We start from the raw sequence: 26,948 nt of genomic DNA on the forward strand, positions 1-26,948 counted from the left end.
GAAGCATTGCACTATTTTAACAAGGAGTTCAAAATTTAAGGTATACATAGCGATTATAACATCGCATTGTACTACTTACAGTTGTATGATTGATGCACATTACTTATGATTGATGCACATTACTTAACATTTGTCTCACACTTTTATTTGTGGTCCCAAAATCACAACCAAATGACCTCGATAACTTCATTGCACTGACATAGTCTACACCTTTGCATGCATGGACCAACATAGAAAAACAGGTTTCCACTATGCAGTCACATTTCAAGGCCACCTGCGTGTTTGAGAGGGCGTTGACGAACACAGGAAGACACGCACACCCGCTCACACACACACACGTGTACACGCCCACACTCAAGTCAAGTTTGAACAAGACGAGCAGGAAAGGAAGGTGTAGGCGCTCAAGCTTTCCGGTTCGATGAACATGGCACCTTTCTGAGCCTTCTCTAATTAATTTCTTTATTTATTGCGGGGGTCCAGGCCGCCATGGAGGAGGAAGAGGGGGACACTCTCACGGAGCTGGAGGCCTTCCCTTCCCCGCAAACCCAGCCCAGGTTCCGCTCCCACAGCGACGCCTCGGGCTTCACCGCCAGAATCCTGTGGAGGCTCAGAGGATTTCGCACAGGTAGGAAAGCACACCTCGCATCGGGTAACACTCACAAGACTTAAGCAATAAAAAAAAATCATGAACAAAAAAAAATAAAATAAAACAATCCATTAGGCGGCGCATGTTTTTTTTTTTCACTTTTTAAAACAGTTCCCAGGTGTTTTAACATCGGTGACGTGCTTTTGTCGAAATACCTCAAGGATCGAGAATTACATCACTATTCGCACACTCCATTTCCTACTTATCAGCCGTTGGATAACACTAATCTATGCATCCAAAACAACATAGCGCAGCTTTGCTTACCCTTTTGTCCTAGACATGATAGCAGGGTCGTCACAGCCATGGGGGATGTGAGTGATTCTTTATGATAGCGTTACAGACAGTGTAGTTCAGCGGAGGGCCTCTATCCGTCACTTGAAAGTGGCTCTGGATCTTCACCCTTCAGATCACGTGATGGGTAGATAAACGCAGTGTGGGGGTAGTTATTAAGTAAATTATCCCCACTAGACATGTAGTGTGACGTCTGGTGTGGCATTACAATGCGTGATGTGGGTCTTACCTTTCTGAGAAAGGGTCACAAAAACGCCAAAGTGAAAGCAAAATGCACCCAGAGTTAAGATTTCAATGAGTTATTATGAAAATAGATAATTGTTCCATTGTTTGTTCTGCGATTATTCTGATGTGTTTTTTTTTGTTGTTGTTGGCATCTTCTACCAATTGATGAATTACATCTGACCTAAAATGATGAAATGCCTCACCAGTTTGCACGCCGTTGATTCTGCATGTTTGGTTGTGTCGCTTAAATGTTACCCCGTCCCACTTCTGCAACCACAACCGTTGCTGTGCTTAGAAGCGTTTCCTACCAGCCGTCTTGAGCATTTCAGCCTGATGGCGTACCAACATTTGTCATGTATAATATGACCAATATACTGTAGTTATCTTTGCCCAATTCACATTTATAAGATGTCTTGGGAAATATCCTTTTAAAAAAAGTACAGTATGGACTTCAGTAGTATTTTCAATAATACAATGGAACCTCCAGAGGCAAATGCAAAGTCTAGTGGTTAGCATGTCTGCTTCATACTACTGAGGAGAAATGGGCGTGTATCGGTAGTGGAAACCTAAAGGCAAACTTCCAAAAACCGGTGCAATTTGAAGTTCAGGCATGATTTTGACCAACGTAAATGCATCAGCTATGCTGTGGAAAAGAATGTATAATATATAATACAATAATGTGTCTTTATTCATCCATCTATGCCAGCAACGTATAGTGACCGGTAGGACAATTAAATACTCTTCCACTAAATGGCAGAAGGTACAATTAACGTGTGTATCAATCGTTGCCATCCATAGAATCATTTTTAAAAAATAATTTTAGAATATGTATTCACATTTTGTGACATTTTTTTGGGGTCGTGTGCTGTGAAATTTTTCTAATGTGATGTACAGTGTTTGAATGTGAAGATGTTACAAACAAAATCACAAATAGAGTTAATAAAGGTTTTAGAATGGAATTCACTTTATATGAGTTAACATTTTTGGTGACATTTTTACTTGGAAGTCAACCAGCGCCACAACAACTGATTGCGTTTCACTTTAGTGCTTCTCATCTATTGTTTGTGTGTACAACAATATGAAATGGCTTGTGCATCATCATTAGGGAAGTTGTTTCCACAAATAGTCCATAAGGAATGATGTGTATATAGCATGCTGTCCTCCAAATGGACAATCTATTACTTTCCTCTAATTACACAGGCAGAGGGAACCATTCGGGTAAGGAGAGGCGGGAACCAGCAAAAATATAAAATGCGTTTAAAGTGAGGGGAGGAAATTGTGACTTGAAATGGCAAAAAAAAAAAAAATAGGAGAGTGGGCCAAATTAGATGTGAGGACAGTGTGATTAAGGAGGAGGAGAATGCCGACAGAAAAAGGCAGAAGTAATGGAAGAGGAGGGGCGTGTCGGCTCGCTCCTCGAAATAGCCGAGATTAGACAGCGTTTGAGTCGACAATAAGCACTTGTTAGATGTGCTCTTTTTCATTGTGCACAGAGCAGACGTTGTGTCCAACTGAAATATATGTATCAATATTAAGAGAGAGCACGACAAGATAAAATGAGACCAAAATAATATTCGACAAAAATATTGTACAGTATTACAGTGTAGTGGTCCCTTTGTGTTTACAGTAAACAAATCCCATTTTTTTTCCCAAACTAACAAACATGTCATTTCACAATATACACCACTAACCCTACCCCACGATGTACATTGTAAAATCAACCTACGCTTTCTGTAGGTGTAAAAAGCAGGATTTAAGGTTTCTCATTCAGTAATCATCAGCAAATACCAGGCTGATCTCGAAATATGTCCTGTTTTGACTCTTTTAAAATTCACACAGTGTCTTGAGTGCGGCTTGAAAGTGGCAAGTCATGGATGTTAAACTTGGTGTGAGGGCATGCGATATTATGTAAATTAGCCGAATTGGGATGGGGTGGCTCTATTCTGCAAAATTTACAACCTCCCTCGTTTGTGTATACGTAACTCCTTAACTAACTTCAGCATAGTTTCTTGTCACCAACGTGCCTCAAGATGGCGACAAAGTACTACTTTGGTCTAAATGAAACCCCTCAACTCATTTCAACATAGCGCCTTGGCACCAAGACACCGGCAAAGGACTACCTTTGTCCAAACGAAGCGCCTCAATTAATTTCAACATAGTTCCTTGGCACCAATATGCCACAAGATGGCGACAAAGCACTACTTTGGACCTGAACTCTGGAACTCGAATTTACCGCCCAGATAGGCTCTTAACGCACTACCAACTAAAAAGAATGCGCAGCTCGCAAAACAAAAGATAAAAATAGCTAGATTCCATTGGCAACTAAATTGGTATTTGAGAATGAGATCCATGAGATAATCACGTTTAATGTGAACGCCCCATCTTGCTCTTAAACTGGGGCTTCCAGTTTTACACAAAATACAGGGCTCGAACACAGGACCCATGGCCCTCAGAGTACGAATCCAAGCAGGTAATTACACCCCGTTTTAGTACTCTAAATTAGATTTTTTTTTTTTTTACCAGACAGTGAATGCTAGAAAGTTAGCATTTTTACTTTCTGGCAGCATGTGTCAGCTTTTTTTTTTTTTTTTAAATGTTATTGTGTAACTTCACAAAGTGTTACTTTCCCAGTTTATCAATAACTTTATTTGGTTACTAACTAAGCCCTCTAAAATAAATAGTTTTTAAAAAGCATTGTATCAGCAAAGAGACTATACGGCCCATTTGGTTTCATAGACGTGGCCGCTCATTTTGCATGTTTTACAATGTCCTGCTTCATTATGTCCACTCCTGTAAAAAAAAAAAAACAGGAAATTAAAGAAATCAAAACCTTGAGGCGTAACAACACACACAAATGTGATTCGACGATAACAGTCTCCATGCGCAATATTGGATGTTGACACTTTATGTTAATTATGGTTCATCTGAGTTGCTTCCAACTCAATAACATGTATTTTAAGAATATCCAAAACAAGTCTGAGATGACATAATTATTCAATTTATGCTGTGCTTTTCAAGAGGATGATTATATTATAGAATTATTTCAAATAGTATGAATGATATATGTTATGTATTTAAAATTGAAACTAAACACGTAATTTATTGACAATGTAGTTGTGTCCGTGTGCGTGTGCACCAATAAATACTCTCTTAAGTACATTCCCCCCAAAAAATTACTACAATTTCCGATTGGTTTTGTATCTTTTGTCATGGGACACTGGTGCTCCCGGTTGAGGGTGCACCTGTTGTTGTAACCTTAGTGTGCGTGTGTGTGTGTGTGTGTGGGGGGGGGGGGGGGGGGGGTTGTTTGGTGCTCTTGTTGCTTTTTACACAGCAGTCAATGTAATTGCACTGGATAGAAGCTTGACCTTTTGCAGTGACTCTGATCTGTGTACCTGCACTCATTTCAAGCCGCCATAAATCATAACTGGCATACCTCCAGCTCTCTTTTTCTCCTCCTCCTCTTTTGTGTGTGTGTGTGTGTGTTTTACCTTCTCATTTGCATGTTTTTGCGTCACGGTGGGATCTCCGCGCGATAGGGAGCCGGGCACAGGAGCTCGACTCGGGGCAAATACTGGGGCTGAATAAGGACCTGAGATGGAAAAAGACATTAAGTTTTAATGCTCTTTACTGGAGGGAGGGGAGGCAGGCAGGTGGGAGGAGCGAGGGATGGAGAAGGAGGAGGTGGAGGAGGGCGGTATGTCGGGAAGAGGCGAGGATCAACTCACACTGCTGATAATATTCCCTGGGTCAAGTCATGGAACATGATGGTGAGTTTTTCTCCGCTATAAGCGTTTGTTTGTTTATTAGTATTTTTTTTTTATTAGCATTGTTTGTGTTTATTTATTTACTTGACAAGTTCCCACTTTCATCCTCATGCAAATATTCTATATGTCATGCATCGGCTGTGTCATACTCCGTAATTGTGCAACATGTACAAGATGCTAATGCTGTTAGGAGATCACTTTGTAACATTAAGCGAGGCTTTTGGTGCTCTCGGCTGTTTTGACTTGTAATCTCGCGCCGTATTTGAAGTCACCTTAAACAGCGGCAGTGTTATTTCCCCACATAACGCGGTCGCGCATTCCAGGTGGGTGTTATTAGTGGTCGTGTTGTAGTATTAGAATGACACAGGTCGTAGGTGTGGATGCTTTTGTGGCTCCAGGAGGCAGGCGCAGCCTATATAAGGTCGTCGGATTTAATGTAGACACTCTTATTAGTTGTGTGTTAAGCAGAAGAGAAATCATTAGAAATATCCTCATTGTGTTGTGATTTCTGTTGAGAAATTGTGTTCAAGTGTGCGTATATGTTCTTGAGTAGCCTTAAAGTGCATTATCAGTACCATTCATTGTGCCAAGGCTCGTTAGAATATAATATTTGCTTATAGTCATTGTGCGAAAAGATGTCGTTGTGAGCTTTGTTTCTCACGCCCATCTCTTTCCACCTCCAGTAATTGTAAGGAATCAAAAGGCTCGGTTCAACCACTTTTATTCTCACCTCACGCATGATTCATGTTGTCTTGTTTTACGAGGAGCGTGAGAAGCGGCATTCCAGCTTGACATAACCGCTGAGTAAGTAACTAAGGTTCGGTTCAACCGCTCAAGTACGGACTTTTCACCTGTCAGCTTTGTGTGTTGTGTTTAAAACGACATACCCGCTGTTCACTTTTATTTCCAACGTGTAATGGAAATATTCTAGTTGGCGTTCGCTAGGGCTGACCTCAGTGCATTCCAGTCTAACGTCAACTAAAGAATGGATAGGTTTCATTAAAAAAAAAAAAAAAAACATTTTAGCAAATAAATCATCGCAGAGATCATATACACCGTATCGACGCAGCAATTAAAGATAACTACTTGTTGTGTTGAATGGCAATCTATTTTACATAACCAACCATTCACACTCAGATTCAAACCTATGGACAATTTAGAGATGCCACTGAACCTAACATGCATGTTTCTGTTGTTGGAGACAGTCCTCGCAAGCACAGGGAGAACGTGCAAATTCCATACAGGAGGGCCCGAGCCAAGATTCGAACCCAGAACGGCTTGACTCTGAGGCAGACGGTCTAACCACTATGTTCGTAGTCTTTTATATTGTGATGAGTTTGAGAGCAAGAACTCCAACTTACTTTAGGGGCAAGGGGAGGACCGCTGAACAACATCACAGCATTGGGTCTGATTGGGATTTGAACCCCAATCCCTGTGTGAACCATCCAGCCACCCACATGATGTATTTTAGATACATTAACTTCAGTACACAACCTGTCAAAAATGGCAAACCAGCTTCAGCTCTTCAGCCCACCCAAAATTAATCTTTAACCCAATTTGCTGGGTCAAAACAAATAACCCAATTATTGTTGCTTTAATAATTGCTGTATGAAGGTTGTCAGAAAAGTATTTGAAACCCAAATTACAAGTGTTCCAATTCAGTGTGGGCCAGACGATCAACAAGCAATTCTACCAAGAAATCCTGCAACTCATAGCTACTTCACCAAGACAACGCGCCTGCTCACAATGCCCTGAGCATCTGACAGTTCCTGACCAAGAAGAACATCGCTATGCTGAAGCAACCTCCTAACTCACATTCTCTGTGTGATTTAATTTTGGGGGATTTAAAATGTATCTTCTTGGGCACCAGTCCTGGAACTTTCCTGACAGACCTCGTACATCTGCCGAGCTGCAAATCAACCATCATTAGTCAGTGACAGCGCTTTGAAAACAAACCATATCACGCCTTTGTTTGGATAATAAAACAGCGAAAAGCAGGCCTCAACGACTCAAACAAGACATTCAAGTGGCTGTGCTCCTCCAGTGTTTGTACTCAGCTCAGACATGACTGTATCTAAAATAATACGAAGGAGCAGGAAGGAATGCTCATTTGTTTATTGGCTTCATTCTAATACAAGTGTCTGCAAGTGCGAGCCGCCTTCTTCCCTCGCAAACCGAGGGCCTTTATTCAGCGCCGGTTACCAAACGCTGCTCGGCCACGGTCTGTCGCCGTCTCGCGCTCTCTATCGCCAGCCTTTCGCTCCAGCTCTCCGGCTGCCCGTCTGGCAGGATGTCAGCTATTGATTTAATACAGGCAACATTTTAGCATTATGGCTCGTGCCAAACAGTATACAACAAACAGGAGATCGGATTGCAGGAGCGCTCGGTCGGGGCGGATGGGAAGAGCGGGAGACATGACAGTAACCAGTCCTGTAATACTGCCAAAAGACTCTGCAGGTTTTAAGGTACCCAAAATCATCATTTCCAAAGCTGCGACTATAAGGAAAGAGTGTGTACTCATTACTTGAACGTATTATCTGATTAGATTGAATTGTGCGATGAAGTTTAATAAATAAGTGGTGGAAGTGGGGGGTGGGTGGAGGCTCTCAAAAGTAGCACTTAAACAATTATTAGCCCCTTGTTCCGCTGAGGCCACCTCTTTAATATTTGATGACTGCCTTTTTTCCCCTCAGCCCTTTCCTCCTCCGGTCAATTAGAAGGTCAGGATCCCTCGGGTGAGCGCTGTTACTTAAAAACACCACGGCATCCCTAAAAATGTCATCTTGACATACTTGTTATTGGAAGGCATGTCCTCTTGACCAGTTGGCTTTACTTTCAGCTTTAAAGCGGAAATCAACCCAAACATGTTTTTTTTCATGAATATGTTCCCAGCACGCCCACTAGTTGAAACACGGTATTCTGATTAATATTGCGTTTGTGGAATATGAGTTAAGCAGAAAAATCCATGCCTTTTTAGCCATCTCAGGGGACGGACATTTTTCCACTTCTGTCGACTGAAAATGACATCACAACTGCTCAGGTAACGACCAATCACGGCTCAGCTTCAGAAAACAGCCGTGATTGGTTATTACCTGAGCCCTGAGTAGTTGTGATGTCATTTTCAGTCGTCAGAAGTGACAAAAATGGCTAAAAACGGGTGGATTAACTCTTATTCCATTTAGCAGAATGCCTTGTTTCAACTAGTGGGCTTGCATAGAACATATTCTAATATGTTTGGGTTGACATCCCCTTGAACTCATTCACTGCCATTGACGTATTTATTTGTCTTTTCACAGTCCATCCATTCTGTCCCAGGAACTTATTTATGTATTTTTTCAAACGTTAGGGTAAAAGAGGGTCTGAAAATGTCTGGCGGTGAATGAGTTAAGTGATAGGGTATTTGTCTACATATGCGTTGTGATTGGCTGGCCCCAGACCAGGATGTACTCCACCTCTCGCCTAAAGCTTGCTGGGAAAGACGCCAGCTCACCTTTAATTTTGCCCGTTCTCTGTTTTTGTGGCAATCCGCTTCTTCCTTGACAAATGCATCTTGTTTTTGTGGTTCAATAAAAATTAATACTTTAATGTATGTGGACCCTCAAAACTTGATACGGGGTCGTAATTTTTCTGTTGCAGCACATCGGTAGATGTGCGGCGAATATAATTTTCCCACAATGGTCCGTTTCAGTCGCACTAGACCTCTTCGTTCAATGTCTGTGACAGTACACACAGTTAGGCAGTTTACTGGCTTCTGTGTAAAAGGCAAGAAAGAAAAATCCAGAATCTTTTCGTACAGCTGTGATGCAGTACTTTTGCGGTCTCTGTGTGAAAGAGGCCTCTTGGGTCTTGTTTGATCGGTTAAACAGGCAGACACGTGTCCTGTGACCCGTAGACTTACATATACACTTGAATACTTTTGAACACGCTAGCAGCACATTAATTGTGAATCTGTGCATAAGCGCTGTATCAGTTTGAATTATACCATAGGGTGTGTTGACATTGACAGAAACAGCTTCAGGACAAACTCTTCATGCATGCGGTGCTTCTTGGCACTAGATGGCACTATTGGTCTTAGTTGGATGTTGGAGTGTGGCTGTGCCTTGCAATGTCCCTTTTTTTGTTGTTGTTAGCATACTTTTTTTTTTTTTTAACAGAATATAGACAACAAAGTAAAACATAGTAATCAGGCAATCCAATTAACATCTTTGCATACATTCTACAATACTATCAAAAAATACAATTTTACATTAAAACAAATAAGAATTACAATAAGATAAAATAAAAATAAAATAAATTCACCTTTCAAAACAGGGATATCCGTGAGTTACTCTTTAAACATTTCTGCGTGTATAGTAATGATTGATTTACATGTATTATTTATTAGATCAAGAGACTTAAAATAATTATCTACGTCAATCAAAAATAATTTGCTCTGCGAGGTCTCAAGTCTCCCGCTTTGTCAACAGTGATGACAGACACTCACACGTGCACGCGCAAGCGCGCGCACACAGGCTCCACTCCTGTTTATTTGCTTTTTATCAGATGAAAGCAAGAGCGTGTGATCGGCCATGCTAAACACCCTGAGGTCACGCAGCTAACATAAAACACTTGTATCATGACTATTTAAAAAAAACGATGATTGATGAAAATAACCCTCTTCACGCTGAATCTTTTTCTTTGAAAACAAATCAATGTGAGGCTGCCACGTGCTAAAGTGGAACAATGGAACTGATAGAACACTGGAAATCCCGATATGGTGACATTTAGGCCACGCGCTCGCCTGTTCCTCTTTCGGGTTTTCAGCAAAAGCCGATATGAGGGAAAAGTGTGATTTGCTGTACAGCGGTGTCGTTGACGTAAAAGTTCAATTTAACTCAATTTACGTATATCATTTTCCCTATTGAAATGAATTGCAATGCCATTAATCCGTTCCAGCCCGTTAATCAGTAAAGGCATGTTCTTGGAATGTGTGATGAATTAAGCATGTTTGGGAATGCAGGAGGAAACCGGATTACAGTGGGGGAAAAACACACACAAACACGAGTAGAGCATGCAAACTCCACATTGGAAGGGCGAAACATGGATTCGAAGTGCCATCCTGTACAAACCCACCTCAACTTTATATAGCGCTTTCACAACAGCTGCAGCTGTAACAAGGCACTTTATAGAACACCTGACATAAAACATGGACAATAATACAACCATAACAAAACAACCACTCGGTCACCATATCACCCACTTCGAGAACAGCTGATCCTCGTATAAAACACACACTGATATCAGTGTTTTCAGCGAAAACCAATCAGGAGTTGTCAGTATCAGTGGCAATGTAAGATGGCTGCCCTTTGACTTCAGCCGTGAGGCGCCAATTCTTAGTCCATCACATATAAACCACAGTGGTGCTGACTCCCTTTTAACTTGAATTAGTTTAGTTAATTCTGAATACAGCCACATCCCCAGTTATAAGAGGGTGTGTACACTTACGTAACCACAATACCTCCGTTTTTTGTTTTTTTTTTTCTTTTTTCATTTTTACTTCCCATATGTCCAAACTTATTTCAGTTGTGTTGAATAGGTGTCAAATTCGCGACTGACATGATTTGAAGTTTCTCGGCCCGTTTTCTCTTTCTCTTGTGTGCATTGTGAACTGGTGGTGCCTAAAGGTGTCAGGCTTCACCTTTGGGCCCCAGCAGCGCCTCTAATCTGCATGGAGGAATGAGAAGCATCCACCACCGGAGAGGAGGAGGAGGAGAAAGAGAGAGGAGGAGGAGAGCAGGACAGGACAGGGGCGGGAGGGGAAGTTACGACCTAGCAGCAACTCAGTACAGTCAGTCGAGCGAAAAAAAAGAAAAGTTCTCATTCTAGGCTGGCGACATGAATTTTCACGGTGGCATCGCACGGGATTTATGCGGCGACAGGGAGCGGTGATTGCGGGTTAAGGATTGAGGAGGGCAACCTCCTCCACCGGAGCTCCACCGGTGAAGCCGAACATGGGCCAGACCGCTGTGTCTGCCGTGTCTCACACAGCGAGTGGTGAGTACCTCCTCCTCGATCTTTTTTTTTTTTTTAACCCCCAGTAAGTGACTTCACTTTTTTTTCCCCCCTCCTTGTCATTTTGAGGTTATACAAGTTTGGCGTTGTTTCCGCCCAGGGACAACTTTCAAGATAGCTTTCGTGCTAGCTTCAACTCGTCAACTTGCATGCACGCCCGTGGAATTGTTTACAAAATGCTTGACTCGTCGCTTTTGTCATGAACGTGCCGTGTTTAACAGAGCGTGCGGTGACCTAACCTTTTAGTCGAACTAACACCGCACCTTATCGTTGGCTCCTTATCAAAGAACACAAGAGCGAGAGGTACAGTTCTGCACTGTGTGGAAGCTGATCTCAGTACACTAACATCTACACGGAGGAACCTGTTGGACTTGACAGACTCTTTTAAAAGCAAACATTCGGTCTTATCGCTTCTTCATAGAAAGCTTAGCCAAGCTTGCAGCTGTTTTGCACCGGTCACAATACTGCCTGTTTTGAGCAACTTCTGTTGGATTTGGCATAAAAATCACACAATGCCCATGTGCCAATCAAAGATACAAAGTGGACGGAACTAGTGGTTTGACACATGCCTCACAGTTCTGAGGTTTTGAGTTTTGAAACCCGGCTCTGGGTGTGTGGAATATGCCTGTTCTCCATCCTTGTGCTTGCAAGGAGTATCATTGATGCTCCAACTTCTAAAACCATGCCCAATATATAGAAAATATGGCAACTGTTACAAAATAGGATGGGCGGGGGTGAAACAACAACACGTCTCTGAATTATTACTAACACACACAATGAACTACCTGGATATGATGCCATCCTAAAAATACGTTTAGGCGTAAAGCACGTATTGGCGAAGGTTTGCAAGTGTTTGGGAAGGGAGCGAATGTTGATTTTTCATCAGGGTTCGTTCAAGGTCGCAAAGACCTTCGCCAACAGTTTTAATGGTCGCAAAACTCTGTCGCTCAATGAGATACAGGCTTAAATGAATTTTCATAATGTAAAGTCATGTGATTGTTTTAAACGCGCAGTGTCATTTTTTTTTATACTGTAGTTTGACAGTAAACCTCAACTGGGAAGGGCAATAAACAGCTTGAGGCCAATTTTTGTTAATTGTTGATTTACCGCGCAAGTTTTTTCTGAGTTGAGTTCGCTGCCACCGTCTTGCATTCATATCTCAAATTTTTGCTCGCGGGTCAAAGCAAAAAAACAAACAAAACAAAAAATCGGCCATGTGACAGCTTGTTTCTTGAAAAACTTGCAAGTTGGCTCACTCATATAGTACATAGCTGTTTTAGTTTTCCAAAGGCAGAAACAGTTGTTATCTTTGTTAACTAAATATTCACATGAAGTTTAACTGCATTTCCTCCATAATAGTGAAAACAAGACATTTGAAAAATAACAAAACTTAATTGAATAAAAAATACCTAGCTAACTCACTCTTCTTGGGCTCCTCATATAGGATTTTTTTTAAGGTGTTTACATATTTTTCTGACAGCTTAGTCCATTCACAACTTTTCTCAAGAACATCAACAGACTTGCAACATGACTCGCTAGGTAAACTGTAGCTTCATTTTGCAAGAGTTGGGCTGAGTGCTTGTCACATATTTCCCCAATAGGAATTCCATAGGAGATTTGTTTCATTCTAGATTACCACTAATTACACCTCCCAATACAAATGCAATCAAAGAAACGAATGCTCTGCAGTGTTTGCATGAGGTTCTTTACAGCCCGCATACTTATCGAAAAACAAACATCAGTGTCGTTTTTATGGGAGTATTTGGTATCCAGGAGATGTTACGCTGAGTAAACTTCTACTTTCTTGTTTGGTAATGCACTTGCGCAGCATTATGGGTTACATAATTGTGTTGCGACATTCTTAAAATGCTTAACTCATTCACTGCCATTGACATATTTATTTGTCTTTTCACAGTCCAGCCTTTCAATCGCAGGAATTTATGTATGTAATTTTTTCAAATTTTTTCAAACATTGAGGTAAAAGAGCGTCTGAAAAATGTCTGGCAGTGAATGAGTTAATCTATGCAACCGTGAGGAAAGGGAAGTGATTCTGTCTCATTCAGTTACAGTTTCACGCCGCAGCAATTTTGGCACATACACGGCAGTGTGGACATAATCCACACTTCAAGTTGAAGGCCATTTTATTGTCTGAGGAAGGATTGAAAGCGCTTATGTCCCTCCTGTGACCCACTTTTTCCTTGCATGATAGCGTTTTCCACGCTTTCTCAGCCTCTCAGCCTTCTTCCTGTTGGTGATGTCCACCCCCCCCCCCCCAAACGATGTCACGGCATGGAGGAAGGAAGCCTCTCCCTTTCCCCCTCCTCAAACTCGTCCTCCTCCACAGCAGCGCATGTTCCTGTTATGAGGCCTGAGTCCATTTCAATTGCCTCGTTTCATTTACGAGCTCAGAAACTCGCACAAAGTAAAAACGTTATTCGAGTTGGAGTCGCAAGATTTTTTTTGAAAAATTCAGCCCCCGAAGCCAGTTTCATTTAGCGACATGACATTTGGTGGACTTGTCTATCATGAGTAGACCTACAAAAAAGTTTCAAGAACATACCTGTCAACTTTTACGCTTTCCCCGTATTTTAGACGTTTTTCGATCATTTCAAATTGTGGATGCCGTATAACAATTTTTGTACGGGGGAAAAAAGTCAATTAAAAACTCGTTTTTTGTTGGACTCGTCTTGTCCATTTTGGCTCTAATCCGGCGCGTCGCCTCGCCCCCACCTCTCCCGCTGAGCGATAAATACTGTGTAAGATTATATATAGATACTGTGTACGATTATATACAGAAATTTATGGGCGAATTACAACTTTTGTAAGATTCAGCACAGCCCGGGGTTGACAGGTGTGCAAGAAGCCGTGTGTGAAAAAACACAGGAAGTCAACAATATTGGTTTCGAAGTGGCCAGTTTGACTTTTTTTTTCCCCCCGGATATTCTTCAAAGATAAACTCGTCCTAGAGATTTTGTTCAATCGCTTCCAAATTTGCGAAATTTGGTGAATTCCCAAACAACACGAACATTTTCACCCAGTTTCGTCACGTAACCCTCATTCGCTATTTGCCGTACAAATCTGCCGTCTGTCAGCACTCAGCACTTTTGTTTTTTCAGTAACACTGACGAGCACAATTTGGTCTGTCGCGTTATCCGGCGTGCGATGGCTTAACTCTGAAGCGAAGCATCTGTTGTGCTTCAAGTTGCGCCTGTGACCGCTCACCACACACACACACACATAACCACTTCCTGACTCACCCGTGTGGCATGACGTTGCGAGTCATCTGCTTCAAAGTGGAACGCCCCCGTTGTGAAATCCACTGTGAAATGGAGCTGTTGTGTCCAGTCAGCAGTTGTAACAAGGAGCCCTTGAGCCTGGGGAAAGAGGAGGCCGCTTTTACGGACGTTTAATTAATCGAGGCATTTTGGAAGGGACGGAAGTCGTTTTGTTTCTTTTTGTGCTTATCTGTCATCCCCTTTTGTTGGCCAAATTGATTAAAAATTAAATGAATTATTAACAAAGTACAAAAAGTGACATATTTCATCAAAGGGGTCCATTTTAATTTCACAATTTAAGTGAAAAAAAAAAAAAAAAAGAAGTAATTTTTACACCTCATCTACGAATGACCCGGCCTTGTGCTTTTTAAAAATCAAATCAAAACATTTGCCCACCCCTGTTCTACGTCAATACAGGAACAGGAGTTGTGTGCCAATATGAAAGCCGAAAATAAGTCTCTGGGGTGTGTCCCAAGCTCTGTGGTGTGCTTCTCATGTTTTCATTAATTGCACTTTAATTGCCATGTTGTGCATGTATTTGCACATGCTGTACTCTGTCATTTTATTCGACAACCGGGCAGAATCACTTTGGGGGAAGTGAAAACTGCGCGCTTTCCCTGCCTGATGATACACGCGCTTTGTAGTGGTTACTGAAATAGACAAGTATCGGGACATGCTTCTGTTCCACCTAGAGGAAGTGAAAATTGAGGAGTTGGTCCTTTTTTAAAAGAGATATGACACCTTTCAAGATGTTGGAAGGGGATTTAGAGTGTCTGTTGTAATTAAATCGGGGTTCTTCAAACCAAACTCATCTAAGCATCCCTTTGTGGACATTGCATGCTAGACTGGTTGTTCCCCAAGACCTCCCGCAAAGTTTTTAGCATACAATTATCCAAAATGTTAACCTGGACAAGATTGGACAATTAAGATTCAGTGGCACCTAAGTCAAATTCCCTGATGGATGGATAAATAAGTTGTTTGATTGATAAATAATTTATTGATTGGGGAAGTGCATCCAAATCAAACAACATGCTGAAAAGAAAAATATTTCTATTATGAAAATTATGAGGAAATAACTGTTCATTTTTTTTTGCATGGTTGTAATTTTACCAAGAAAAGGCTGTACTATCACCAGGAAAAAGGAAAAATCTGAATATGCTGTACGATACTGTATACTGTAACTCATTTACTGCCAGACATTTTCAGACCCTCTTTTACACTAATGTTTGAAAACAGTTGAAAAAAAATATATAAATAAGTTCCTAGGATTGAATGACTGGACTGTGAAAAGACAAGTAAATTCGTCAATGGCAGTGAATGAGTTAACACAAATATAGCTCAAAATTATTGATCGGTTTTGTCCCCACATTCATTTCAGTTGATGGTTTGGAGAAATCGTCATCACCGGCCAGCTGCGACGTGGTGGTGGACAGCGGTTCCGACGCCCACAACGCGCCCGGCTCACGGCAGCAGCGAGGAAAGCTGTCCAATTTAGGGAGATTCTTAAAACCCTGGAAGTGGAGGAGGAAGAAGAGCAGCGACAGGTTCCAGGATCTCTCCAAAGGTGATCTTTTTTGTGCCTTCGCCTCCTCAAGCACACCGGCAGCATTTGACCTTCAAGTCGTTGGTTTGTGCAGTTTTGGAGAGAAAAATCTCAACGAGACAAACGAGAGAGGAGCTCATCAAGAAAGGAGTGCTCGTTCCGGATCAAGGTTTGTCGATTTTGACATTTAGCGCCACCTACAGGACCGGAGCCGGATGTACTTATTTAGGATTGCTCAATTGCTCAAAACGGAATGGTGCTGATATTTCTTCATGTCTTCACCAGATGAGACCGTCAGCAGGGAAATCCAGAATGGTCACGCCACATCCAGCGTGTCACCGGAGCAGGTCAAAGTTGAGATTGAAACGAAATTGACCCAAGCTGCGGATCCGCCTCCTGGCCTCGTGAGCACCGAGGACAAAACAGGTGACTTAAATATTACGTCTACAACTGGATCATGTGTGTGTGTGTGTTAGCATTGAAACTGCCTAAAAGAAGTTGGAGCACTCATAAGTCAAGAATCCAAAAAGGAGGAATTCATCATTTTTTTGTTGTTGTTGATGATAGCGATGCATCCAGGCCCTGAAGAAGCAAAGCACTTCTAAACCCTGACGCCACCTCCATCGTAATTTACAGTTTTAATTAGGTTTTCTTGGTGTTGTGTGCTTTTTTTTTTTTTGTATTTTGTGTTCCTTACAAACAACTCAACTTTACTGTGTAGCAACATTTTTTTCGAGTCAGTAGTAGCTTCTTCCTTTGTAGTGTCCCCCATTGATGCCCATTCGTGTTTAATGTATTACCAATCAAAGATTTCCCAAAACAAAGATATGGAACGTGCCAGAGATTTCTGTACGTCATTAGCAGACACTCTCGGGTGATTCTTCTCCTCATTTATCATTCTGCGCCGTGTCATTTTTGAAGAACGGACAATCCTAGGGAGAGTAGCAACTTTTCTAAACTTTCTTCATTTATTGACAATCCGCGTTTACCATAAATGGATTAACATTAAGGTTTTTAAAGACACTTTTGTTTCTAGCTTCTTGGCAAATTGGCAATTCTTAACTGTAGGCATTCGGAGTGTTCTTCTGTTCGAGGCATGGTTCACACTGGACAAAATTTCACACTGTTTCCTCTTTGCCATCCTTGCCACCCTTCTGTCGTGGCATCACAAAAGAAATACTTGTGGAATTTACGTCATAAGTGGTTTAAATGTCATTCTCCTTCAACTGCTCCTGTCCTCTACCTTCATGTAACTTGATGCTTCCCCATCTGCATCGCTGAATATGCATTCGATCTTTTTAACTTTGAACCTCCCCTGTGATCTCTCTGACCGCTCAGAGAAAAGTGACATTAAACCCGTCGCCCGGGCGGGTCAAGCGCGCCCGCGGGATGCCCAAGCTAGAAAGCAGCACAGCGCCGCTGCGCCCGCCTCCTCCAAGCCAGCAGGTGGCGCTGCCGGCACGGCCAGGCACAGCAGGGACGCTTCCTCTGGCGCTAAAAAGACCGCCAAAGCAGCGGGGAAGTCGGGCTCTGCGGCGCAAGCTAAAAGTAACTCGCGGAGCTCAAACAGTAGTCGCGTGATCGGTAAGTTTAGCTGATTTGATATTCTTGCATGGAAGTGTACGCACTCCTGCATGCTTTCATTGGACTTTGTCAATAGATTTAGACACTTTCTGCTTTCCATTTTCTTTTGCTCTGATGTTTTATGTTTACAGTGCAGTTTGTAGTGCCAGTTTGAGTCATTTGGAGTGTTTTTATTTTCCCAAAAGCTCCAAATAAATATTGTGAGATGTACTCTGAGGTTTGATGAAAACCTCGACAGCTAATTTCACATTTGAGCTTTTTCTGTATGCGCTTTTCATATCCCCCCGTGCTTGTGTGAGTTTTCTCTGGCTTCCTCCACCATCCCAAAAATCATGTAAGGTTCGTTCATTGAATATTCTAAATTGCTCAACGGTGTGAATGTGTGTGTGTGTGTGAATGGTTGTTTATACCTGCCCTGTGATTGGCTTGCGTCAAGTCCAGGGTGTAGCCCGCCTTTTGCTCAAAGTAGTTGGCTCTGCTCTAATTAATGCCGCCCCTCAATTGGTCGTAGAGAAAATCCTGCTGCTTTTTTTCACCTTCAGAAATGGTGCCACCTTCCTTCAATAGAAGAAATCTAATATTATAATCACATTTCCTCTCCGAATTCTGCAGCTCTTAATGTACAAGAATTAGTACGTCTTTACGGGCATTATAAGTTCTGCTACATCCTTTAAAATTGAATGTTATCATTATCGTCGACTTTGACTGGCTTTGTCCATTTCTGTGACATGTGCGGACTATACTTCATTATTTTTTTCTTTTTAGCCAAGTCCTCTCATCCAAAGAAGACGCACGGAGGTTCAACGAAAACCACCACGACCACCACCTACTCCACCGTTCCCCCTCGCACTCGCCCACCCAAGGACGCCGAGGCGCACAGCAGAGGCGCCGATGCTCGGAGCAGCCGGAAATCTGGAGCCAATTCTCTGAAGGCTTCTGCGGACGTTCCCGTTCAGCCGGAGGAAGGCAACTCCTCGGACGCCCACGGCAGCTCTTCTCAAGGTTCCCTCCCCGAGGTTGAGGAGACTCCCATCGCTTCTCAAGCCGCCCCGGAGGACAAAGCTCCCTTCGACGATTCTTCCCCGAGCCAAGAGACCCTGCGGGATGCGTCCCCAGAGCCTGCCGTCCACTCCCCCCACATCAATACTTCCACAGAGGACACTTCCTTCACAGAAGTGAACGCTGAGGGCGACGCCCAGCAGGGGAAAGACGCGAGAACGAGAGGGGAGGAAGGCGAGGGGCAAAAGGAAAACAGAGAGCCTGCTGAGGAGACAGACTGGAGGTAAAATCCTCACCGGAGTCGGTTATTTTTAATTTTTTGATAAGATGAAAGGATTAAACAAGTAGCAAGCACTCAATCCGCGTTCTGACCTCTGCCAAAGCTTGAACATTTCAGTTGTGTGTAATGTATTGTTGATTTATGGTGTCTTGAAGCAGTTGAACCAAATGGAGTTAGCGGGACAGCTCAATTTCAGAACATTCAGATGCTGATGTCCCATTAAAAGAAAATTACGTTTTTTTTTTTTAATTCAGATTGAAAAAAAATCAGATTTTAACTCAGATTCAGAAAACAGGTCAGCCGTGATTGGTCGTTGTGAGCAGTTGTGATATCATTTTCAGTAGACAGATGACAAAATGGCCGCCCCCCAGAGATGGATAAAAACGAGTGCATTTTGCTGCTTAACTCATATTCCACAAAGGCAAAATTAATCAGAATGCCGTGTTTCAAGTTAGTGGGCCTGCTGGGAACATTTAAAAAAAAAAAATGTTTAAAGGGGAAGTCAACACAAATGTGTGTATCTATGCTTTTTATTTGACAGTGACAATTAACAAAACAAAAACAAAATTAAATCAATGTTTCTCCATTTTTTATATTTTAACACAGACATACAAACAAAAACAAAAAACCCACAGCAATTTAGTTTCTGTTGTCCATTTCTGTTAATGTTAATCTGTTAATTCTCCTTTGCCAAAATTGTTCAGCCAACTTACAAGTGTGGCATATTAAGATGCTGATTATTGATCCTTTGCTTGTCCAAAATAAGGGCCACTCTAAAATGTGCAGTTCTACCATATTGTTCAGTAGAGGTTAGCAACAAACAAGCCAACGCAGAAGAAGCCTACTCTGGGGAAGGTAATTATTCAAATTTTGTGTTGTCTACTGTACCAGTGATTGCAGCCCGGCTGATGCGGACACCGTAAAGTCGCAGGGCCACACCGTGAACATCCAACAGATCGAGGTGACGGTGATCCCCGACCGGCCGACGGAGAGCCAAGCCAGCGACTCGGATTCGGACGGGCCCATCCTGTACCGCGATGACGAGGAGGAGGAGGAAGAGGAAGAGGACGAGTACCTCAACAGTATGGCACCACTTCAGCCATCAATGGATGTCTACGGATGCCTTGACTGAGCAACTTTCCCTACAGGTTCCCTGGCCAGCAAGATCCGGCGACGGGACACCCTCAACATCAAACTGGGCAACCGACCGAGCAAAAGGGAACTGGAGGAGAAAAACATACTGCCACGCAGCTCCGAGACGGAGAGACACGAACTCCGCCAGCAAATCGGCTCCAAGCTTGTCAGGTGGGCACGCGTGCGTCCATCACATGCTCGGCGTGCGGGGAGGGTGCCTTTAATGATTTATCTAAGGATAAAGAAGTCATAATATCCGCCGCTGTTTTAATACGCATGTACAGGGTATGGCAGACACATAGTTAAAAACTATTTCTCATTTCAGGCGTTTGAGCCAAAGACCAACCACAGAGGAGCTGGAGCAGCGCAACATCCTCAGACGTAGGTCATCCAAACATCACCACATCATGTATTGATTGCAATTACTGTTTCAAGTAATATTTCCTTTTCCTATTTTTATACTCGGTGATAGACAGTCTAATTTTTTTAAAGTACGTACCATGTTCCAGAACCCAATGCGAATAGAAAAAATCCATAAGTCATTGTTTAGAATTGCCCATTGTGCCACAAAATGGCAGCAAAGCACTAAATGAAGCTCGTTAACTCCTGTCAATGTAGTTCTGGATCATCCCTGCTGACTGCCAGAGGCGCTGCTTACAGCATTGAAGTTAAACGTGACTGACTGTTGTGCCATTAGGCTGACAAACTTTAATATTAGACACGGCTTTGGTCTGAGGATCAAAACACGAAGTAGGCACTTACTGTACAGTGCCGTTACCAGCTGATTCAGAATTAGTTTTTCTTCCGGGTAATTTAGGGGTTCTGCTGCCTCATAAATCTACCCAGTGCTTAACAACATTACATTATAATGTTTAGCTAACGGAGATGTTATTTATAAGCTTACATTTGTCAGTGTTAGTGGTGAGATACTACAGTTCAAGGACAACATTTGGCTTGGTTTGGCAGCATCGACGCAACCAAGTGTCTTCATATCTACAGGAATGCTTTTAATAAGATCCAGATCGCCCCTGTTATAAATAGAAGTACAAAGCTAAGTAGGTGTGAAATGACCGCTCTGTTTGTCTGCGTGCAGAGAAGAACGAAGTGGAGGAGCACGAGGCCAAGCAGGAGATTAAACGAAAACTCTCCAGAAAGGTAGGCTAATAAAGCAGCGGTGGACAAACGTTTGTGATCAAGGGCCACTTTTTAATTTTTAAAATGGGTAGATAGGCCAGGTTTTTTTTTTCTTTTTCTTTTTTCTTCCTTCGTTTTATTTCCAACATATAAGAAAAAAAATACATAAAAAATAAAATAAGGGAAAAAAAACAACAACAAAAAAGGAGTGTCATTTAAGTGCATAAAAAAAAGACAGACATACATTACATGTTCGAAAAGGAGTAGGAAGAAGTGTACTTTTATGTTCCTACCCCTTTTATCTCCATTTCATCAACAAGATATTACAATACTTTCCAATTTTCCGCTAATTCTATAACAAGAAATAGTATTATATATGACTGTAATAGAAACTACAGGCAATACACTTCCATATCCACTACTGATTACTATATTATTAAATGCTGTTTAAGCGTAGTTCACTGTCCGATTATACTGAATTCTGTTAATACGGATTGGTGCACCTATTGGTAGGAGTCCTATCATGGATTAGGTAAAAAAAAAAAAGAAAAAAAGTAAAATACCCCACAAAAAAGTAAAATACCCCATCTTAAACATGAAAAGTAAAAGTGTCCTTTTGTGCAGCTCAGCGTGCGGCCAACGGTAGCGGAGCTAATCGCTCGGAGAATCCTGCGTTTTAACGAGTACGTGGAGGTCACGGACGCCAAGGACTATGACCGGCGGGCAGATAAGCCGTGGACACGACTCACACCCGCTGACAAGGTGTGGCAAGCCCACAGACAATGCTCTTAAAACATACAATTTGACTTTCTATTCACCCTCCCCTCACACTCTCTCTCTCTCTCTCTCTCTCTCGCTCTATGTACACAGTACACACACTATTGTTTATGCCTTGTATGGACTTCTCACATTTTTCACAATTTACAAAAAACTAATCCTAGCCTTGGAACAAGCTTGGTTGGAGTACTGTTTAATTCATCAAGCCTGCCCTCTGCTGCTCAAATTTGGTGCTAAATTATCAATCCATCCAACCATCCATCCATTATCTGCACTGCTTATCCTCACAAGGGTCATGGGGAGCTGAATAATTTTGTAAAACAAATATACACTAATTTCATTTTTTCCCCTTCACTGTTGCGATTGTGATTTAACGTGTTTCATTTTTCAAGGTCCTCTTCCCGTGTATTTTTTTTTTTTTTTTTTTTACACAGGCAATAAGTATCAAACATTTGCATTTGATTTTTTTCCAAATGCGTGCTTCTTGTTGGACAGCAACATGAAGTGGCATCTCAGGTTCACTTGAGGGCCTTGAAGCTGCCCCAGAGTTCAATCACGGCAACTCTAGTGGGAATGCGCATTAGCCCGACCAATGGACGAGGCCAGTCGACGGGAAAAGTGGTCATTTAGTGCGTAATAGAGCTTTTCATTGGTGTGTGTGTGTTGTGTGTCCGCGCTGTAGGCGGCCATTCGCAAAGAACTGAATGAGTTCAAGAGCAGGGAGATGGAGGTGCACGAGGACAGCAAACAGTTTACCAGGTACACTCCAGAGTTCTTTAAAAGGAATCTTCAATGCAGTAATTGCCGCTATTATCTCGCCTTGATTTCCACGAAACACGACTTAACTCATTCACTGCCGGACATTTTCAGACCCTCTTTTACCTTAACGTTTGAAAAAATATCAAGAGGTTCCTGGGATTGAATGGCTGTACTGGGAAAAGACAAGTAAATTTGTCAATGGCAGTGAATGAGTTTGAATTAGTAGCACGTACACAATATGGACTGTACACTACGGACCAAATACTTGGAAACAGGCTACCACAAATTGTATTTCCATTTAAGTGTGTGAAAAGAAGTGCTTTTTTTAAAATATTATTTTATTTTAAAATGATTTACTCATTCACTGCCAGACATTTTCAGACCCCTCTTTTAAAAATGAAAAAATATATAAATATGTTCCTGGGATTGAATGTCTGGACTGTGAAAAGACATAAATATGTCCTTGGCAGTGAATGAGTTAAATGTATTTTTACAGCTTATTTCTATTTTAATTAATTGTACTTTTTAAATGTAATTATATTCTGTGAATTTTAATGTATTGTTCAATTTAAGATGAATTACAGTAATGAAATATATTTCACTTTTCATTTATTGCGCTCCTTTGTGATTTGCGCTGGTATTGTAGTGGTACATGCTGCATAGTCACAACAAATAGTAAATTGTAATTTATTTGCATTTCAATAATGAATCATATTCATATTGATTTAAATTTGTGATGATGATGTATTCAATGACTGTATCATTGAATACAGTGTATATTTCAAAAGATATCCCTCAGGAATCTGTATATCATGTTATTCAAATATTTGTATGCATTTTCAGATTCCATCGGCCTTAACGTGAACTGGGCGTCAGCATCAAAAGAGGAAAAGTCCACCTGGCCATCAGACCTGCTGCTGTTCGTCAGTCTGAGCACACCACCCTGTGTACTTACTTGCGCAGTAACAACAAACGCAGGTTTGTCTTAAGAGCCTGGGTTCTCCGTGTGGCCCACTCGTGGAACTTTATTGCACATACTGTACCTATACTCGGAAAAGTTGGTGGCCCGTTAAGAATGATTTATTTATTATGGATTGCGAAGAGGACTTGCTGGAATTTTTTTGTTTTTCTCATCGCTCCGAGAGGTGTCAAATGGAGCGTTATTATTTGTATGAATGTGGCTCAAGAGAACTGTAGCTTCCATGCAAAAGGTGTGCTTTTTTTTTCCTGACCCGGACTGCCAACCAATGGACCATCAGCAGCTGTTGTCAAATGATCAGGCCACTAGAGGGCATTATGTCATAAGCACATTAGCACATTTGCACATTTGCTTGCTGGGATGCCACGGAGCCACGGGACCATGGCCATGAGACCTCTGTTGTTAAGTGCTGATAAAAAAAAAAATCCTCCAAGTGCTCGAAATGTTGTTTCAGAGTTGCACATTTTAAGCTTTTAAATCTGTTTCAATCATTTTAGCTTTATTCACAGAGTGTCTTTGTGCCAAAAAGCTATTAACCTTACAAAAACAAACAGGCACTAAAGCAATCAACCCTCCACCCAGTAGCGTTCTTTTCCCATTTCTCTTTCTGCAAACATTCTTTATTTCTGATGTTTGCACCCCTTTTGACATAGCAGTCGGTGTTTTGCTGCACGTTTCATCGCAGTCGTTTAAAATGTTCAAAAGTCAGCTTTCACTCGGAGCACATTTTCTTTCACCAAGCTACGGCTATCTCAGTTAAAATAATACATCTCTGCTATGCTGTTTACATCCCTAAAATGCTGTTATTGTGTAACATTTGTCATTCTATGACGTGCTGTCATAGGAAAGACTGTCGTATGGAGGTGGACACGGCGGCTCAAATTTGCATTTTGCTAGCTAATTGCTAAAAACTAAAAAAGTATCCCCCTTTTATAGGCACTTTGTTGCAGTCCAATGAAAATAACATACCCCCATACTGTATTTGTTGAGTTAGTCTTTTTTTTTTTTGCAGCTGATAAATCACAGTGGTTTTCATGTAACTGCAATGACTCTCTGCACTAGCAAAATGGCCCTCGGTTGTGCAAACAAGAATCTAAATTATATCTCTAAGAAACAGTAGCTAAAATGTGCTAAAAAAAAAAAAAAAAAGTGTCCCCCTTTTACTGGCACTTTGTAATAGTCCAGTGAAAAAAACATACAGTATCTGCATACCAAAATATGTGACTCAGTTTTTGTTATTTTCCTGATAAATTACAATGGTTTTCATGTAACTGCAATGACTTTTGAGTAGCTGGCTATCTCGGTTATGCTAACTTGTGAAGAAGCACGTCACAATACAGTGAAAGTAGCGTATCTCCAGATATTGCGGGTTTGACATTTGGAGATGCTTTCTTCCCCATTTAAACAGTGACGACTCTTGAGTTCAGCTAGCTGACTAGCTCATTTGTTAACTTCTAAAGTGAACCTAAAATGTCTCCTTGCTATCCTGCTTAAATCCTTTAAATTATCTTTCTTTCAAGTTAAGACAAATGTTATTAAAGGTGGTACATAGGGTGGCTTAACATTAGCATTCTGCTAGCTATAAGATAAGAAAAAAGTGTCCCCGCCGCTCCATTTACACACACTTTGTCACAGTCCATTTAAAACATCTCCACTTTTGTCAATCTTTTTTTCATGTTTGTTGTTATACTGATAAAATACTAAATTAGTCAAATCTGTCACGTTTTTCATTGAACAGCATCAACTTTGTTTTTTAAGAGCTAGCTAGCTTTGACGTTTAGCTCACAAACTACAGAATTAAATTAGGAATTCCTTAAACAATTCATTCGTTACTCCCGCATGACCCCCGAGCGGCAATGCTGCTCTTAGCTTAGCATAAAACCTTAAGCCTTTGTTTGACCTACTTTGCTTTTAAATGGTTTAATTATTTGCTTTTTTTGTGTTATAATCTGGACAAAATAAGTTAACTAGCTTGTCTCACCATTCAGTCTTTATGCTAAACTGAGTATTGCTAAAGCCAAAGTGCAGCCTGTAACTTCAAATTGTGAATTACTGCAAGTAAAGTGAAGGTATTTAATAGTTAGCCTTTGTTTTAAGAAATCAGACTTTTGTATCGACAACCAGAATCGGCTCCGTTGTGCTTTTGCGTTTACACAAGCTCCAAATTTGTTAGATATTAACGTCAATGGGAATAATTTCTCACGGTGTGAACGTATTTGGGATGGGTTAACCTCACCTACTATATGTGCTAGCAAACTTTTGAATATCTCAAACGAAGTCAAATACAACGTTTCTGTCATGTTCCTGCTAGCGTAGTAACGTGATTAAACGTGATTGACAGTCTCGTCCGGACATGCACACGTGTGTGTGTGTGTGTGTGTGTGTGTGTGTTCTGCTGCTGCTTCATTGTATGTACACATAACCTAAAGTCATGTACAGTCTAACAACAGTATTCCTTCTTTACCAAGTGTATGATGTACTGTATATTGATTATTTTGTACAGAATGTATATGGAGCATGTGCATACACGGTCAATTTTATGCCACAATACAACCATGGCGTAAATGTTTTAAACTATTGACGTGTTTGTCTTTATTTAATTTGGATGTTATGATGCAGCTTGGTTCATTAGTGCTCGGTTGCGTCGGAGCCACTCCCTTTGGTTAAAGTTAAAGGACAAACCCATCAGCCTTAACGGCCACTGTCGATTAAACGGGCCAACAGCTCATTAAATCCGTTCCGCTTGTAGCCAAGTGAGATTGTTAGCCAGCTCGCTGACATTAGCGTGAATCAAAATGTCGTCGGCGTGTTAGCCTGTCTGCCCGCTGCCATTAGCGTTAAAAGGTGGAGCAGCCGGCAGGAAATGAGCACGGGTTCATTTTACAGTGGACACTCCAAAGGGCAACATGACATCCAAGTTGGTTTTTATATTCAAAACTAATTTTCCCACAGGAAGTACCGGTAATGTGAAGTGATCTCATGTTTTGTTTTCCAGGATCAAACTGTGGCCACGATAGAACAGTGTTTTAACTCTGCAAGTGACATTATAAACTGCATTAAACGATGTTAACCCTCGTATAATCAAACTTATATAAGTATGTACAGTGAACCCCGAATGTTTTTTTTTTTCCCAGTATTTTCTTTTTTTGGGGGGGACACTTTGACGTCATTTTCAGTCAACAGCAGTAGGCGGTGTTGCACATAATGTCTCCTGTTTCATGAGAATCGGGTGGATTATTATGCTTCATTCTTATTCTACGAATGTTAATTAGACTAGTGGGGGCACATAGACCACGTTGCAAAAAAATAAATAAATAAAAAATGGACTCCCACTTCAATAGATTGAAGGGAATCAGACATACATCAAGTGGACAAACGGCGCAAGGACCGTATTCTGAGTGCGCCTGACACTGAAGAACAGCATTCGTTTCATGAGAAAGTTAGCCGATTATTATTATTTTGAAAAAGGGTGTTGGTCGAGGTCGTAGTTTTAAGTATCGTTCT

At 41.5% G+C, this 26,948-nt stretch overlaps 1 protein-coding gene across 5 annotated transcripts in view; it reads left to right on the forward strand.

Annotated features, from left to right (window-relative positions):
- Positions 1-26,021, forward strand: part of phactr2 (phosphatase and actin regulator 2) — a 28,601-nt gene extending 2,580 nt beyond the window's left edge. Inside the window, exons 2-14 of one of the 5 annotated variants that reach the window (XM_086044702.1) lie at positions 481-625; positions 15,634-15,819; positions 15,893-15,967; positions 16,084-16,224; positions 17,137-17,382; positions 18,148-18,664; positions 19,553-19,743; positions 19,810-19,966; positions 20,121-20,176; positions 20,889-20,950; positions 21,554-21,691; positions 22,389-22,465; positions 23,309-26,021. In XM_086044702.1, the coding sequence (XP_085900828.1) occupies positions 487-625; positions 15,634-15,819; positions 15,893-15,967; positions 16,084-16,224; positions 17,137-17,382; positions 18,148-18,664; positions 19,553-19,743; positions 19,810-19,966; positions 20,121-20,176; positions 20,889-20,950; positions 21,554-21,691; positions 22,389-22,465; positions 23,309-23,324 (2,001 nt within the window). In that variant the 5' untranslated portion in view covers positions 481-486 and the 3' untranslated portion in view covers positions 23,325-26,021. Of the gene's footprint in view, positions 1-359; positions 626-10,696; positions 10,963-15,633; positions 15,820-15,892; positions 15,968-16,083; positions 16,225-17,136; positions 17,383-18,147; positions 18,665-19,552; positions 19,744-19,809; positions 19,967-20,120; positions 20,177-20,888; positions 20,951-21,553; positions 21,692-22,388; positions 22,466-23,308 lie in introns of those variants that run through there. The other 4 variants (XM_086044703.1, XM_086044705.1, XM_086044706.1 and 1 more) reach the window with 4 other exon arrangements.
- Positions 26,022-26,948: the final 927 nt, after the last annotated feature.

The sequence above is a fragment of the Filicampus tigris genome, chromosome 11 (genome assembly GCF_054856515.1).
Source record: "Filicampus tigris isolate MCC_2025a chromosome 11, RoL_Ftig_1.0, whole genome shotgun sequence".
Taxonomy (NCBI): Eukaryota; Metazoa; Chordata; class Actinopteri; order Syngnathiformes; family Syngnathidae; genus Filicampus; species Filicampus tigris.